General features: G+C 46.0%; 1 protein-coding gene across 1 annotated transcript in view; it reads left to right on the top strand.

Annotated features, from left to right (window-relative positions):
* Positions 1–4,623: 4,623 nt before the first annotated feature.
* The window catches only part of MAML2 (mastermind like transcriptional coactivator 2), a 234,191-nt gene continuing 220,943 nt past the window's right edge, over positions 4,624–17,871 (top strand). The window contains exon 1 of the mRNA XM_061628774.1: positions 4,624–7,043. Within this exon, the coding sequence (XP_061484758.1) occupies positions 6,579–7,043 (465 nt within the window). The 5' untranslated portion in view covers positions 4,624–6,578. The remainder of the gene's footprint in view (positions 7,044–17,871) is intronic.

Consider the following 17,871-nt stretch of genomic DNA (forward strand, 5'->3'; position numbering starts at 1 on the left):
CCAGGTGGATTGTGCCATTGTATGAAAAATGCTTGGCTTCTGTTATTTTTGGAAGAGGAAAGCTGTACATGGTGAGAAGACTGTAAGATACACGCTGTTTTCCCAGCACAGTGCTTGAAATCAGCTATAAACATCAAGCTATTTTTCAGGACATAGGGCAATGACAGATTATCTCTCTTAAACCAACAGGCCATCATTTGTTCATGCATCCTGGAGACCCAGAATTCATGGACTTGCATTTAGCCTGCATAGCTGGCTGCAAAGTGAAAAACTCTTTTTAATACTGCTGACATCCACTGAAGCAAAGTAGAAATTGCAGTATCAATTTGTCATATTATGTAATAATTTCTGTAGCGTTTGGAAGGGAAGATGCTTTTCAGTGCTTTTCTGGTGCGCAGAGGCTGCTGCTTGTTCCGTGTGTGATACCAGTTGGGTCTGCTTCCATTTTGGACTGCGAGTCAGGGAATTTGATAAATGCTTAATGCAATAGCTTGATTCTGACAATTCAATAATGGATTCACTATTGGAATATTGACAAGTGAGACAAGCAACACAATTTTATAATGTCGAGTAAACCTGTTCAAGGTTCCAGCCATGCCCTCTTCCAAGATATATCACCCACATTATACATTGAGCAGGGGGTGGGACTTGATGGCCTTATAGGCCCCTTCCAACTCTACTATTCTATGATTCTATATATACACCATTTTCTGGGATTGGAGGTCTCAGGGTTTTTCTCTCCCTCAGTGTAAAGTTCTTTTTGTTCTGCAAACCTTGGCGTTTACCAAGGCCTGCCAGTAACTCCCTCTTGTGCATGGATGGTGTCATTGAGCATAGCCCAGGCAGTTTGAGAAACTGATTACTGTGTCTATTTCAGAGGAGTTCAGAGTTAAGATACAGGAGGGCTGCTCTGAGTTAACTTGGATGGGTGAGTTGGGCTGTCTTCCTGTATATAGGCAGCGCAATACACCTTCCAATCACATGACATTGCTATGATGTTACATTATTGGCAGGTGGGTTGCCTTGCCCCATGCCCCTCCTTTCAAGCGTCACAGTCAGAACTCGAAAGGTGGGGGGAGGCATAGAGCAAGTTTGGAAAGCCCACCCCATCTGTTCCCTTCAACCTCTGAGAAGGATCAACACGGGGTGGGCTTTCCAAAGCAAGCAGACCCGGGTTTTTTCTTCCTTGCTGCACAATGGAGCAATCCCTGCCAGAACCAGTGCCGGTTTCCAGACATTGGCCTTTGGCAAAGACTGCTGCATCACACAGCAATGAAGAAACAGGCGTTTGTTTTGCAGCACTGTTTGAAGCAGGCTCTCCCGCGATAAGGGGGAGAGGCAAGACTGCTTCAGACAATGCTTGCTTGGATTGCTCTCTCTTTGTATTGTGTGTGGGAGAGTGATCCTGCTTAGTGCTAAGTTCAGGTGTGCGAGAGAGCTCCCTGTGGTACACCCAGACAGGCCTTTAATCTCCTCAACTGCCTTAGCTGTGTGACCTTGTGCATTTCCTCTGTTCATTTCAGCTGTGGCTGTATGTGTTGGCTTTAGCAAAGAATAAATAAATAAATTGAAAGGCCATTATTCAGTGTTAATCTGCTTTGCATGCAGAAGGTCCCAGGTTCAACCCCTAGCATCTCCAGAAAGGACAGGACAAAACCCATCTTGAAACCTTCGAGAGCCACTGTTAGTCAGTGTAGGCAATACTGAGCTAGATGAACCAATGGTTTGATTTGCCATAAGTGAGTTTCCTGTGTCTATGATAAGCTTGGGTTTTAGATGTGAATGGAAATTCCATGTTCAGAACCAGAATCACCTGTATTCTTTGCTTGTGAGCTTCCCAATTGCATCTGTCTCAAAACAGATCCACTACATGGATCTTTGTTCTGATCCTGTAAACCAGTTCCTATACTACGTTCAGCATCTACTCACCCAGTAAGTTCCATGTTATTTACGGCTGTTGTATCTCTACTCCAAGCCCTTTAGCTGCTCTGATAGCAGCAAGGCAGGGGCAGGTAAGGGGGTATCGAAGGGATAACGGCAACAGCAACACTTTAGGAAAGGCAAGTGTGTGCATATCCTCCGTGCACAACTCCTTCATGCATTCAAGTTTATAGTGATGAATAAAAGTGTAAAATAATGTGTGTGTTAACATTTTTAAGGCTCTGATGAGATTTACAGTTCAGTTATGCCTGCTGTGTTTGACAAAGGTGCATATAAACCACACCCATGTTTACTCTTGGTAAATGGAAGCATATTAGGTGTAAGGAAGCGGAAAAGTTAAGAATCAAATTCTCTTCACCTTAGCGTGGCAGTTTTCATACATTATGAGAGCAAGCCGTCCTTTGATAGGATCAAGCCTCCCAGTGACGCTAAGGCTATAGCTGTGCTAATGTTTTCCCAGCACAGTGCTTAAAATCAGCTATAAACATCAAGCTATAAATATAACGTTTCAAGTTTCAATTCAATGTTTGGATTACAGAGGGAGCCCCCCCCCTTACTTTTTGTAACCAGTGTCCTTAGCTGTTTTTGAAGGCTACAATGGGGGGCATGATTTGGCTAAATTAGGGAGATTGGGAGTGTGAGAGTAGGGCTTGTGGTTTTCATTCACAGCCCTGATACATTTCCCCTCATAACTTGCAGCCCAAGTCACTGCTCAAATTAAGTCACCACTGTTTTGTGTGGTGTTGATTCTCACTTTATGCTTATTTGATTGGACAGTTTAATTCCAAGCTTTCCAAAATCAACTATAACTTATTTTTGTATTATATAAAGTGGTAAAAAAGCCCCCAATTTTTTCATTACATCCCATCCATCCTCTTCCCTGCCAATTTTTTGTTCCCATAACTGCTTCATGTGCTTACACACAATTGGCGGCAGGGCTCAAAACCTAGGGCATATATTCAGAGCTAAGTAAGTGTTCCATCAGTGCAAGGATTTATGCTTGCATGACTTATACACACACATATGCCCCCTACCTCATGGAGCAGATTTGGGGAGGATATGGGGGAGGGAGGAGTCCCGGTGCATGGAGACAAGCTTAGGGGTTGCTCTACCAGCCTGTAAGCATAGCTAGCCAATGAACAATTTAAGGAAGGACAACAGAGTCTTGATCTAATTGGGAGAAGGCTGGACAAATTCACCAAGAAGCACCATCAAAGCTGGTAATCTTTCCTTCACAAGTGCCCCTTTTATTGCCTAGGGATAAGTCTTCATCACCACTGAACTGAATGCAGCCCATATACTGACTGTGCCCTTATAAGTGTGTGTGTGTATTCTCAGACAGCAAAATGGGTTTTATCAAAAACAGCGCAGGGCCTGTGGCCAGCTTGGTGGATAAAAAGCCACTTGCCTGTCTTAGGAAGCCCTACCTCACACGCGGAAGACTTGCTAGTTTAAAGTGTTTTTCTGCTTCTTTCAAACTCTTGAGGATGGTTCATTAATATAGATCAGCAACATGATATATGGGTGTATGTAAGTTTTGAAGCAATGTCTTTTTAAAAGTGTACCATTGATTTGTCCCAAACAGCTGAAAAATATTAAATGCTCCAGCCTCTCCATTAAGCAAATGCATTCTCATTTCAGCAACCTCCAATAATAGAGTTAAACAGGAAGGTGGGGAAATAGCATTTTCTAACATCATGTTTCAACAAGGTTACCACTATACGAACAGCTTGTGTGTAGATGCACACAATATTATAGATCACTGTTTTAATATAATTTACAAAACTATTGGCTTATAATATTTAAATGGAGGAGCAAGTACAGTATCTTGTTTGCTGAAGAATTTGTGGATTGGGAGTTAATAGGCATGGCAGAATAGTTAATGTGAAGTTGCCTGCACCTTTAATCCTCATTCAGACTCTCCACTGCTCTCTTCTAAGAGTTGCTTGCCTTTGCACAAGCTGAAATGTTCTACGGCAAAGCCATTTGTGTGCACAGTATTGCAGAAATTGCACAGGATCATAAATAGGCCTGCGTTCTTTATTGCTTGGGCAATATGGTGGAAAGCCATTGTGCATCATGTCTTCCTTCCCAGTCTATACAACCAAATGTGGGAAACCTTTGGCCCTCTGGATGCTGCTGAACTACATCTCCCATCAGCCCTAGCAAGGATGGCCAATAGGGATGACAGGAGTTGTAGTTCAGCAGCCTCTGGAGGTCCCTAGGTTCCCCACACTTGGTCTACACTATAATAAGGTTACTGTGTCTCCTCCAATGCACCTGCAAACTAGGAGATAGGATTTATGGGTAGGAGCCTGCTTCCTGAAGTCATCTGAGTTTGTTTTACTTACGCAGGCACAGCTATTTCCCCGTTTTGAAATACACATACCCGTGTCTCTTAACTTTTGATTGCAAGCGCCCAATTATAATATGGGAAGCAGACCTTTAAGTAAATGGAAGCTCCCTGCAACCGGTGGTGGCTGGTGCCTATTGGAACTGGTGAGGCAGAAGACAGGGAGCCCAACAGTAGGCGGGGCTGGAGCCAATGATAGGCAGCAGAGCCAGCTCATTCTAGCTTCCTCCCTGCTGCGTTATAAATGAGCAATACCAAGGTTAAAAAGGAAGAAGCTGACAGGCAGGACCGCCTCCCTGGCCTAATTGTAACTAAGGCTGCGATCCAATACATGTCTACTCAGAAGTAAGCTCTGTTGGGTTCAGTGAGACTTACTCCCAGGTAAGTGTATTGGATCGCAACCTGAAGTAAGGCGGCTGGCTGAGAACTGACTTGGGGTTGTTGGGGACGTGCTCCATTTGCCCTAAGAGACCAGCCTCCGGTGCCTGCAATGAAGCCGCTCTGCCGCTAGGGGGGTCTCCTTACCCTTTATTTCGGGGCAAAGGGGATTTTACCGCGCAACTATGCCAGCCTTCCGCCAGGGCTCTCCGCGAGCCTCATGTTTGCTGCTGCTGCTCCGTAGTTCCTATGCGAGCACAATGAAATCCTGTGTATCTGTAGGTAGCCCCCGCGCCGTCCAGTCGTAACAGGCTTAAAACACGAGTCAAGCGAAAAGGGGATCACTACGAGGTTCTGCTCAGTTCTTAAACCGGCAGAGGTGGTGGTTGGGGGGGGCAACGGCCGGCCCCCACAATCAAACTGCGTTGGGAGATAACTGGCCTGCAAAAAGCAAAACTCCCTACCCTAGGACGGATGGAATACACAAATTCACCAAGGAGCCTCGCAGGATTGGACGGGTCTTGGCGGCAGAAATCTGGAAGCTTGTAAGTTTCAGGATCGTTTGTGAATTGCTGATCAGCAGAGCGATTTCTGTTTGACTTTGAAACCGTCGCGTTCTTCGGCGTTTGGATAAACTTCAGGAAGTCGAAAACGGAGCACAAGGATGTCGAGAGGGTTGTTTTGCCTCCAGATCGAAGCTTGCCTCTTAATGTAGCGCGAGAAGGAAGAACATTTAAAGATTCTCCCTCCTCCTCCCAAAAAAAAAAATTCCTACCCACCCGGGTCTCTCAACCATGGGCTGGATTCATTGGGGAGCCGCGTCTGAACGCCAGCTTAATGACACCGGGGACCAGCCAGGCGGTTCGTCTGATTGATTTGATTGTTATTTTATGCTATTTAACCAGGAGTAGGTGCGAAACCGGGTGAAGAGGAGGAGATAGGCGAAAGAGAAAACGACAATATTTTAAACTTTTTCCCCATCCCACCTACCCACCCCCCTTGATCTGCTTGCACACTTGACTGCAGACTTGCGAACAACTTGGTGTATATACAAAAAAGCCTTACGAACCTCGTGTCATCCCTCTCGAGGCCCCTTTTCCCACGCACACGCTTTTCCTCCGTTAAACAGGTCCCTTTCCTTCCCTGCACACCAGACCCGTTGCCGGGGAGGGAGAGGCTGGAGGGAAGCTCCCCCTAAAATCCCCCCTATTTTTTTCAATAAATAAATACATAAATGTATTACAGAAATTTTGGGTTCCCTCCCCCCCTCGAACTTCTAGGCTGCTGCCCACTGAATTTGCACTGAGAGGAGGGGAACCCTTTAATTCTTTTGCCAATTGACTTCCTTTTCAAAAAGCGTTTCTCCAAACTTTTGTGAAACCTGGTTTTTGTTTTAAAAAGATAATAGTAATAGCAACTGTAAAAAAAATCTCCCTAAAATGTATCGTATTAACCGCTTTAAGCAACAAGCATCATAATTTAAAACAGCCATTAATTAGACCTCATGTGGGAGGCGGATTTTTTTTTAATGCCCCCATCCGTTGCTCCACCGCGATTTCAATGGCTGCTGCTAGCAAATCTGTAACCGGCCCGGGTCAGTTTCTCTTCCTCCGGCTAAAATCTGTTGCATTCGTTTTGCTAACGAACCTTCAAAGGATGGCGGTCGCTTTCTCCAGCCCTCTGTACTAAATCTGTCAAACTCTCCCCTGGTTGTCGGGAGGGAGCCTAATAATTCATAAGGAGGAGGAGGAGGGGGCTGATTTCTGGTAGCCCTGCAAAGAACGAAAAACACACAGAGAGAGAAAGAACCAGATTCAGAGCAATTCATGTGGCTGTGAGAGAGACTCGGTCGCCGCTTTGCGAGAGAGGAGGAGGCGGAACACCCACAGCAGCTTAGGCTGGCGATATGGGGGACACGGCTCCCCCTCAAGCGCCGGGTCTGCTGGGAGGCGGCGGCGGCTCGGTGGCAGCGGCTACGCCGCGGGTGCACAGCGCGATCGTGGAGAGGCTGCGAGCGCGCATCGCGATCTGCCGCCAGCACCATCTGAGCTGCGAGGGGCGCTACGAGCGGGGCAGGGCAGAGAGCTCGGATCGGGAGCGGGAGAGCACCTTGCAGCTGCTCAATCTCGTGCAGCACGGCCAGGCGGTGAGGAAGGGAGGCAAGCACAGCAAAGCGGCGGCAGCAGCGGCCGCCGCTGGTAGCAACAGCAGCGCTTCGGCTCCTTCTGCCAACGCCGCAGCGCCCCCTTCGGCGGACTACTATCACCACCAGGTGAACAGCAACGGAACTGCTGGTGGTAGCAATGGGATCAATGGAGAGCAGCCCATCTCCGGGGCTGGAGGGGAACAGAGGAACCCTGCCCTCATTGCGGTGAGTCTCCTTCATTTCCTCTTATTAGAACAGTTATTTCTGCTTCAGCTCAACATGCTCAGGAGGAAGCATTCCTTCTGGAAGGGAATCCCAAGGGCCACCTTGGAAGGATGGGACAAATGAGCTCTGTCATGTAAGGAATTTATTTTTAAATCTGGCTTAGTGTTGCCACCTTTTCAGCTAGCCCAGTTTCTGCACCTTTAACAGCAGCCTGCCGTGCATAAATAGTGACTATGATGAATGGGGTATAACATTAGACAGCACATTTCATTTTGCGCACATCAGTACCTTCTCTTATCTATACCATGCCATCAACTTGAAAGGTGCTTTGTAAAGGTCAGGAGCACAGGTCTCTACCCTTGAGAACAGTGCAATCTAAACTTTGACACCATGGGGAAGGAGGGAGGCAGCAGAATAGGCTAGGGCAGTGGTCCTTACAGTAGCCCAAACGACAGACTGGCATTATCATCCCCATGAGGCTAAGAGAATGATGACTTGCCTCAAAGACGCTTGTTACCTTACTGCGGTGATGCCTACTAACTGAGATAGCTTGTTAAAGGGGGATTTGAATAAATTCATGGAGGTTCATAGGCTTTGCCATGGCTATTGCTATGCCACAACTAAATGGAACCTCCACATTCAGTAGCAGTATATCTATGAATACCAGATGCTGGAGATAATTATAGGGGGAAGGGCTGTTGGCTCCATGCATTTTTTTCAGACACATCTGGCTGGCAGTGGCTTCTGTTGGAAACAGGATGGTGGGCTGAATTAGACCCTCAGTCTTTTTAGCAGGGTTCCGCTTGCATCCTAACTTCCTGCAACTGGAAAGGAGAGAACTACACCTGGTGAATTTCTGTCTGCCATGCAGCTGTTGAAGGTGCTGAGTGGCAGGGGGAGAGATAAGAACCCTAAAGAAAAGTATGCAGATCTATAAAGGTTAATTCAGTTGTTGGGACCCCCCACAATGGATGAACTCCCCTAGAAATCTGGAAACACGGGGAAACTCCTTAATAAATGTAAGAGATGCTGATGAGCCTTAAGAATGTGGTCAGGCACTGTGTGCTGTTGATCTGGGGTCTAAGCAAGCATAGTGGTAAGTGATGAGCTCTGCTGGTATGGTTTGGATGTGTCAAGGAACCACAGGGCCTGGGCTACTAAAAAGAGATGTGCCCCATTCATATATATACAAGGTCGTTTAGAGATTTCTCATCTCCAAACAGAGCTGCAGTTGCCAGGGTGGTTTAACAACCTGTCCATCTTCCCAGAGAACTCTGAGAATTGTAGCTCTATGAGGGGAACATGGGTCTCTTAACTGACAGATTAAAGTGGAATACTAGTAGAATAAATGTATGGTGTGAATGTGTCTGTCTTGCTGGCCTCCCAAAGGAGTAGACAGGCCTTTGGTCGGGCCAGAAGGTCTTTTCCTTGTGTACCTCTTTCTTGTGTGCTGTTGTGCTGATGTCTAGTAGAACTTGTGTTTTCTGTTCTTACGTTATTGTTTCACCATTGTTCATTTCAGAAATTATTTGACTTCCAAAGTTCCTAAACAAACAAAACCCTTTCCAATGCAGCATCATTTTCAATATAGAAACGGCTAAATTTTATCCCGAAAAACACATTTTCTAATTTAGCGTTGAGGGTGAGAAGAACTTTGCTAGTGTTTTTTATTGCTAGACAAACCACACTATTGAGGGAGTTGTACCTCAAGAAATCAAGAAGTGGAAGACAAGACCAATGGAATAGCACTCTCTCTCTCTCTCTCTCTCTCTCTCTCTCTCTCTCTCTCTCTCTCTCTCTCTCTCTCTCTCTCTCTCTCTCTCTCTCTCTCTCTCTCTCTCTCTCTCTCTCTCTCACACTCACACTCACACTCACACACACACACACACACACACACACACACACACACACACACACACACACACACACACACACACACACACACACACACACATTAATAGTTTCCAAACGTTCGCGGGGATTAATTAAATGCCTGTTATTCTTTAACGTAGAACATTTGCAGAACAGTACATAAGGGCCCATACTGTTAGTGATGTTGGTAATAATTATACATCACTTTTCTGTAAAGATCCTCAAGCTGTTCCTACTCCATCTGCTGTCTATTGACAGTATGGATATCAGGTGTAACGCGGTCCCACTGAATATATCAAGCCATAGACAAGTGAAGCTTGTCCTGGCATGGCCATTGCATGGGTGGAACATGGCAGCAATACAAGGCTCAGTTGTGGGACTATGTGCCAGGTGTCAAGGGGCATCTCATGCTGCAACAGGTTATGGGATGCTTTTAAAAACTGGATGTCAAAGGCTACAGGAGTCTTTCCTCAGTACTACCTGCTACTTTTTAAACTACCCTACCCCAAGGCATAGCTACCCAATTCCTTTTTTAAATTATCACTCAGATTAATTGGTCCCAGTCCATGAATATGTGTACAGCAATATCATGGCTATTTCTAGCAGTGGTCTATCAATGGCTTCTAGCTGCGATGGCCATGTTCTCCCTCCACTGTCAGAGTCAGTATGCCCCTGTGTACTAGTTGCTGGGAAACACAAGTGGGGAGAGCACTGTTGGAGCATTGATTTGGATCCCTTTTGGGACAGTGAGTGATTAACCTAGTGCTGTCTGCCAGTGGGGTGTATAGTACCACGTCTCAGCCACGTGGTCTATGATGGGTTGCACCACTCTCAGGGTTGATAGAAACCACCAGGACTTGGATAATGGTGCCACCAAAGCACAATGCAGTCACCCATGTAGACTGCAGTTCCTCCACTACAGCAACATATCAGTTGAACATATTGTGCAATGTAGGCAGGCTAGTCTGATTGTCCCAGACTTACAGTTTTCTTTTCTTTTCTTTTGTTTTTAAAACCCAAACAAAAGGTGCACAGATGTTGTGTCGAGGAGAACTCCAGGGTCGCAAGGACCTATAGCAGCTGAAGACAGTTCTGTATTTTTGGTTTGTTTGGGTTTTTTAAACAAACAAAACGAGAGTTATCTACCCTCGGTCTTCAAAATAACCCTCCTGTTCCTCTCCTCAGAACAGAAGGGGAATACACTGTGGCTTCCAAGCACAAAGTTCCTTCGTTACCTATTGGAACATTGTGACTTTGTTAGCATGACTGTGCCTAAAACAAATCGCTCGATAGGGAATAAGGTTGCCAGGTTTAGGGCCTGAGACTGATCCTGTATCTTTAGGAGAACAGAAAGTCAGCCAAGTGCAGGTGTTCTTGCAACTCTGTAATGGGAAAAACCACAAGGTGGAATTTCTCCCTTCCCCCTGCTCAACTTTTAAAGATACAGAAGGCCTCTTGGAGGGCGGGCCTGGCAACCAAGAGGTCTTCTGTATCTTTAAAAATTGTGCAGGGGGAAGGGAGAATTCCACCATGTGGTTTTTCCCATTACAGGGTTGCAAGAACACCTGCACTTGGCTGACTCTCTCTTCTCCTAAAGATACAGGATCAGTCTTAGGCCATGAGCCAGGCAACCCTAATAGGGAATGTGGTTCCCCGGGTCTCTGAGCCGCCTGGATCTGCCATGATCTAGGCTCCGGTTCATTTCAAATGCAGTGCAGCGACGGCACTGGCAGAACAGAAAGCAGGTGAAAGTGGAGGACGCCCAGAGTCAGGAGGCAAGGGAGGGCTACATTCAGTGAAGGACGATCCATTTGGGCAAATGGGGCAGCACCCCATCAACCTCAGCCTGCTGCCAGCCAGCCCTCGCCTGCCTGCCTTCTTACTTACAACTAGCCCAGGGGGTGGCCCTGTCAGGCAGCGGCCTCCTCCTTGGTCTCAGCGTTGCCCTTGCAGAACTCAACAGGGAGGAGGATGGGGGCAAAACTAGAATGGGGTGGCTCTGCCTGTCATTGGCTCTGGCTTCACCCAGTGTCTGGGCCCCTTGCCTTCTGCCCCACCGGTCCAACGGACGCCAGCTACAACGGATTAAATGGAATCCATCCTTGAGCAACAAAGGTCACTGCTCTATGGCCTCTTCTGATGGGGGGGGGGTTATTAAAGTGTCCTACTTTACAAAGGAGAGTCCTCTGTTGGGAAGCCTGTTAGAGGGCAGTCCTCTGTTTGAGGACCTCCTCCAGATGAAGGATTCGCTTGTCCAAGCCTGATTTTAAAAATAAAGGACAGCATGTGGGTCTTGAAATTGCCCATCAACAGTGAGCACCTGGATGGCAGACGGAGCTGGCGCACAGAGCACCTGGTCACTACCTTCCCCACTATAGTGACATATGTTGCATTTCTCTTCATAGCCATTATTTCTAATTTTGCATCTGTACATAGAAATGAGCATATGCACATATTATGCAAACCTATGCCCTCCTTAGTCTTAATATTTTGTGAAGTATAACTGATCACCTTATTTGCATATATCCCCAGTTTATGCCATTTTGTTATTGGGTAGTGTGTACCTGAATAGTTGTGGACATCATAATCGTATGGAATATAAAAATGGAGAAGATAAAGAACTTGTCCAGCATCTTATAGGACGAGAGAGGCCACCCAAATGATATTTTGAAACAAGGCTTGTAAAAACTTAGCCGCTCACCTGGTCACCTGTGATGAATAATAATAGCTTCCAGGCAACTTTTCAAAGAACTGATCATCTCATCTCTCTCCTCCACACTCACTCACTCACTCACTCACTCACTCACTCACTCACTCACTCACTCACTCACTCACTCACTCACACACACACACACACACACACACACACACACACACACACACACACACACACACACACACACTTTTTAGGTCACAGATAACTAACATAAGTATGTGTGAGCACAGGCAAGTTAGTAAAAATGCTTGATGTCTAGGAACTTGCATTGACTTATTTGCAAAGTGGTTCTGAGACTATTGTTTTTTAATCCATCAGCATTTGTTTAATATGATTTGTAAACAAGGAGGGAAAAGTTGTGTATCTGAAGAAATGTTATAATGATGCTTGGCATATATTTAGTGCATTTCAACTGTTCAAAGTGCTTCATGTTCATTTTCTCAGCAACCCATACAACAGCTCCATAAGGTAGGTACAACAACCATCAAGGGATAGTGATAAGATGTCATTATCCCCATAAGATGCAGAGGGGAAAGTTGAGGCTAAGAAATGGTGGCTTAATTAAGGCTGTCTGGTGAGCCCTGAATTGTGTTTTAAGCCATGTTCTTAAATTAGGTTGTGACGCCCTTCCCTGGCTCTCCCTGTCAGGTTCCTACCTGCGCGTGGCTACTGCCTGTCACTAGGCACCACCAGGGACTCCACCAGTCCGGACTGTCCTTTTTTATTGTTTCTGTCCCCGCTCTAGCACAGATCTCAACAGATCCCCCTGCTAGGCAACCACCAGTCACGTCCCAATACTAGTATTCCCAGAGACTCTGAATACTGGTATTGTTATTCTCTTCACCGCTGCCACCATTTGTTACAGTTTCCCTTCAGCCTTGGTCATTACCTTACCCTCCCTTCTGGTCTGTGAAACCCCAGCCAAGGATCAGGCCTTTGGTAAACCAAATTAAGTATTTATTAAAGATAACAAAGCTAACAAGATTAACAAGATTTCTTCTTAAGGCACATAAGCATATGGTTTTACTCAATACTAATCCGAACTCCACCCCCCTCCTTCTCCACTCTCTCCTGGCAAACAACTCTCTAAACCCCACCAAGCAACCCACTCAGTTCACCTCATCCACCACCACCACCTCTCAGATTCCACTGTCTCTCTTCCTTTTATACGTTCAGCCATTTTAAACACTCAGCCAATCATCTAGCATTCTACTGCCCGTTCACTCCCCCTCCTCTTTCACTCCACTTACCATGTATCTTCTAAACAACCAACACTTACCATATATACATTAATATAGGAACATCACATAGGTCTACCCATGTTTACTCAGAATTATGTTCCCGTTTGATTTCAATCGTCCAGACTTTTGCTGATTGATAATGCCAAGTTTGCAATATAAATCTGGCTGGCTGACTGTGGGTGGGAATTTTTAACTGATTTTTAGACCCATAAGAAGAGAGAGAGAGAGAGAGAAAATATGTAACAACATATTAAATAAATAAATAAATTTGAATATGCTCCCAAGTAAGTGCCCATCGCTCTGTGTCATTGGGTAGGAGAGGAAGACAGACATTTTCAGCTCACTAAACAAGTGCAGCAAATTAGTAATGTTGTTTCATGTGGCTGAGTGGAACAGATGTTTCCTCGAAAGGAGGGAGGAGGGATGTTTGACGCTACCAGTCTCTGAAACTGACCTTAAATGTGTTTTCCTATCACTGTAAGATATGTGGCGTGACCTTTCAGAAACTTTTCAAAACAGTGACACATCGCAAATGAATGACAGCTGGGAAGATGTCTTGAATCATTTTTTAAAATGAAAAACAAACAAAAAAGTAGCCAGGCAACAACAACAAAATCGGGCAAAAATAATATAGTTCTCTGGAAAAGCACTTCTCATACTTCCATCTCCCCCCCCCCCGTGAACAACTTGAAAATCTCTGAGGGTCTGCAGACCACTTAATAAACATCTTTTTTGTTGTTGTTCTGCGAAGCAAAGTGTATACAGAAATCCTGTTTTAAGCACAATGTTTTCCTCTGCACCAACGTCCAAATCAGTGCCGTATTACAAAAATCACAAGCCCTAGCCCAGGCTGCTGAGAAGCAACCTATTAACTGGTAACGCTTTAGACAAAAATGAGGAAAGCTGCACCAGCAAAATAGTATCAGAATCATGGGTCCTGCACCAAGGGCTTTCTCCGTCTTTTTGACAATCTGGCCCTGGTCAAAATAGTTCCCCACTCCATCATCAGAAAACAAAAATATCACGTGCAGGGCCAAGTTCAGATATTCTGTCCTGTCCCACAACCTTTCCGTGGAACGCCTGAATGGCATTTGTGGACTACCAGTGGTCCACAGACCTCCGTCTGAGAACCTCTACCCTAGAGGAGAATACAAGGGGAAGTTTTCCTGAATGAGGCCTGTGGACTGGAACAGAAACTGTGTAAAAATGCTAAAAATGAGTAGGAGCTGAGCAAGAGAGCTCATGTATCATAGGAGGTAAGAGATTCAGCTGTGGACCAGGAAATCCCTCTTTCAAGACTGTAGGAAGCTGCCTTTTGCTACGGCGGGCCATTGGTCCATGGTTGAGTGTTGCCGCTTGTATGATGGACGGGGATCCTACATAAGGTCCTCAGGCCTGGGGGCCAAATGCAGCCCAACAGACCCTCTCTGTCCAGCCCTCTGGAATCTCACAAGGCCCTGCCCCCCATCCCCTAGCTACTACACCTCTCAAACCCTGCTCCACACCCTCCTCGAGTGCTTTTGCATGGCTGGAATGTGTCCTGGAACTGTGCTAATACCTCTTGCTTGCCTTGAAGGAGAGTTATTGTGTGCATAAACCTCTGGCTTCTTGGGTGGCTGGAATGTAGCCTGCCGTGCAAATGTTAAAAGTCAGATCCCTTGATCCGCCCAGTTCTGCCTCTGGTCCCACCCACATTTGCCTCTGGCCTTGCCCACCAATGACATGCAGCCCAGGGGGAATGCGGTTCTCAGGGTGAAAAGGTTTCCTGGTCTGCTCTGACTGGCAGTAGCTCCTTCAGCACCTCAGGCAAGTCCTGACCTCCTTTTAACTGGAGATGGCAGGAATCAAAAGTGAAACCCTGGAGAGCCACTGCCAGTCAGTGTAGACAATAATGAGCTACAGTAGATGGACAGTGGTCTGATTCAGTATAGGCTGCTTCCTGTGCGCCTATGCTGTGACATTACTGGGCGGACCTCAGTGAGCCACCATCTCTCAGCCTCCCATCTTTAATTATACAGCCACTCCGTATACTATAGCCAGCGTGGATTTTTCGCATCTCACAGTGTTAAATTGAAAATACCCCCCATGGCATTCTGATGCTTCCCATAAGCGCGTTTCAAAACAAAACCTTACAAAACTATTCCACTGACAGAGCTCCAGTGGCCGTAGTGGTTTAACCGTCAGCTTCTCTGACTGAAGCTCTGTGAGGGGAATAGGGTGTCTCCTAGCAACTCTCAGCACCCTTCACTAACTACACTTCCCAGGATTCTTTGGGGGAAGCCATGGCTGAAAGTGAAATAAAAGTCTGGTGTGGATGTGGCCAGGGACAGTTTTGGTTTAAATTTGGGTGGGAGACTACACGTGCCTGCTATAGAATAAAAAGGTGGGGGAAATGCTGAAAACAATGATACTGTTCACAGTTTTCCTTTTGGAAAGGAAAGGGGTTTCCCTTCTGCCCAGTGCGAACTCACCCAATCTCCTCCCCTCCCCCTCCCTCATATGGCACATGTTACGAAATTCTTCCAAGCTACACAGGAAGTGGATTAGTCTATGAAAGACCAACCCAAATTGTGTTTACATTTTTACAAATTTATAGGGGAGTACAATATCTCAGGTCAGGTCTGCATTCACTATAGCTGCCCAATTTCCCTGCTTTTTAAAGTTTGATAGAAATATCTGTTGGCTATAGGTACGCTCTTAAACTGCAAGGGTTTTTTGCCTATTCTTGAATAATATTGGTTTATTATACAAAGATGTTTTGGTTTTAAGATTTTTTTTAAAAAAGATGCATTTAGTGTTTTATCACTTGTTGTTTGCTTCCCTAGGATCCCTTTGGTAGGAAGGGCAGGATATACATTTATTTATTTGTTTGTTTTATAATACAAGGTCAATGTAAAAACTACTTAGATTATCTAGTTGAAGTGCTACTTTTTTTACTGTGATGACACTGGAGATGGTTCAAGGGTGACTCATGATGTGTGGTGATGCTGAGTTGCAACCCGTAAGGGAGCCTGGTCCATGAAGCACAGCCAATTCACTGTGCATATAAATGTGATCCTTAATCATTGCATTGTTGCCAGATTCTTAAACATATGGTCTTGGGCGATAGGGGCTTTTCCTCTACTTCTTCCAGCATGGAGAAAGCAAAGAGGATTGATGGGGAGGAGAGAAAGAGAGGCCGGGTGTCAGGCATCAAAGGATGGGACCTTGAGGGCCGGGATCAAAGGCAGGAATAAATATCTTCTCCCACATCACAAATTTCATAATTTGAAGTCTCTGATATCCTCCAAGAGTTTACACAGGTGCAACATTCCTGCTCTCGGGGTTTGCTCTCATGCCAGCATATGCAAATGGCTTCGTAGGCATGCCAAAATCCTCCATGTGGATAAGGTCCAAGAAAGGCATCATTTGACTAAAAGGTTTCAGTTGCAATAGCATATGCAACATTTCAGCTGCAGGAGGAGTCGAGATCAGGGCCTTTGTTGCCTATTTCTTAAAAAGCCATCTTAGGAATTTCAGAGGTTCAGCAGCAGTGCACATGCTTTGCATGCAAACGTCTGCAGGTTCAAGCCCTGGCGTCTCCAGGACTCCGGGTCTGAAAACCTGGAGAGATGCTGCCAGTCAGTGTAGACCAGAGCCAATGTAGTGCCTCCAGATGTTGTTAATTCCAACTTCCATCAGCCCCAGCCAGCACATCCAGTAATCGGGGATGATAGGAGTTGCGGTACGTTGGCTATCCCTACCATAGACAATAAGATCCTCCGTGGCGCAGAGTGGTAAGTGGTGGTAACGCAGCCAAAGCTCTGCTCACGGCCAGAGTTTGATTCCAACCAAAGGAGGAAGTCGAATCTCCGGTAAAAGGGGTTGAGGTCTACTCAGCCTTCCATCCATCCGTGGTCGGTAAAATGAGTACCCGGCATATGCTGGGGGGTAAAGAAAGGCCGGGGACGGAACTGGCAACCCCACCCCATATATATGGTCTGCCTAGTAAACGTCGCAAGATGTCACCCTAAGAGTCGGAAATGACTTGCTCTACAAGTGCAGGGACACCTTTACCATAGACAATACCTGAATTATCTAATGTGATTGCGGCTGGGGCCAGCCCTACCATTAGGCAGCGTGAGGCAACTGTATCAGGTGGCAGATGCTGGGGAGGGAAGCAGCGGGAGCCCCCCATAATGTTCCTCCTGAGCCTCCAGGCACTCCCCTCTGCTGGAGGATAGAGGAATGTGTCCCACATGGATTTCCCCTTACCCTTTAAGCTAACCCACTGCCCTGCTTTGTAACAGAGGATACTCTGTTGAAGGAAGATTCTACGGCTAGTCCAAGCGGCGTCTCTACGTGGAATGGGGACGCCACCAGTCCTTTGCCTTAGGCAGTCCAATGTCTTGAGCCAGCCCTATTGGGTCTACTGTCTCTCAGGATCCTTTTAACTAGAGATTCAAACTTGGACCTTCTGCAGGCAAAGCTTGTACTCTGGTACTGAGCTATCTTTCTTGTGAGCATGTCTGTGTTTCTCAGAGACTCCGTAATTCCATATGTGACACTCCACACCACCCAGGTAAGGCTATAGAGCTGCAATGGATGTTCACAAATATTCAGACGTGTAGACGTCTCCAGTGTCGCCAATCAAATTCTGGATGAGAATTTTCAGATTTAGTTGTTTGCTGTTTCCGTGTGAAATTTGACCTCGGAAATTGGTACATGAATGCTTTAGGCCTTTTCGGCATCTCTTGGATTGTTTTGGCAGGCATCAAACATATGATATCTGATAAGCGTCTCTTGTAGACTGTTTTTAATACTCGAAAAACAACTGTTCATTCAGTCATTTATTACCAGGAGTGTACAGGATATCAATGCCAAACTGATTCACTACTGTGCTTAAGTGTGGATTCTTATGTGGCCACATCCATGCACAAGAGGGGAGGTATTAGCGGGCTGGGGGAAACTCCATGGTTTGTAGACAAGGTCAGCAGTATCATATGCCAGAGTCCTTACC

The sequence above is a fragment of the Rhineura floridana genome, chromosome 5 (genome assembly GCF_030035675.1).
Source record: "Rhineura floridana isolate rRhiFlo1 chromosome 5, rRhiFlo1.hap2, whole genome shotgun sequence".
Classification (NCBI taxonomy): Eukaryota; Metazoa; Chordata; class Lepidosauria; order Squamata; family Rhineuridae; genus Rhineura; species Rhineura floridana.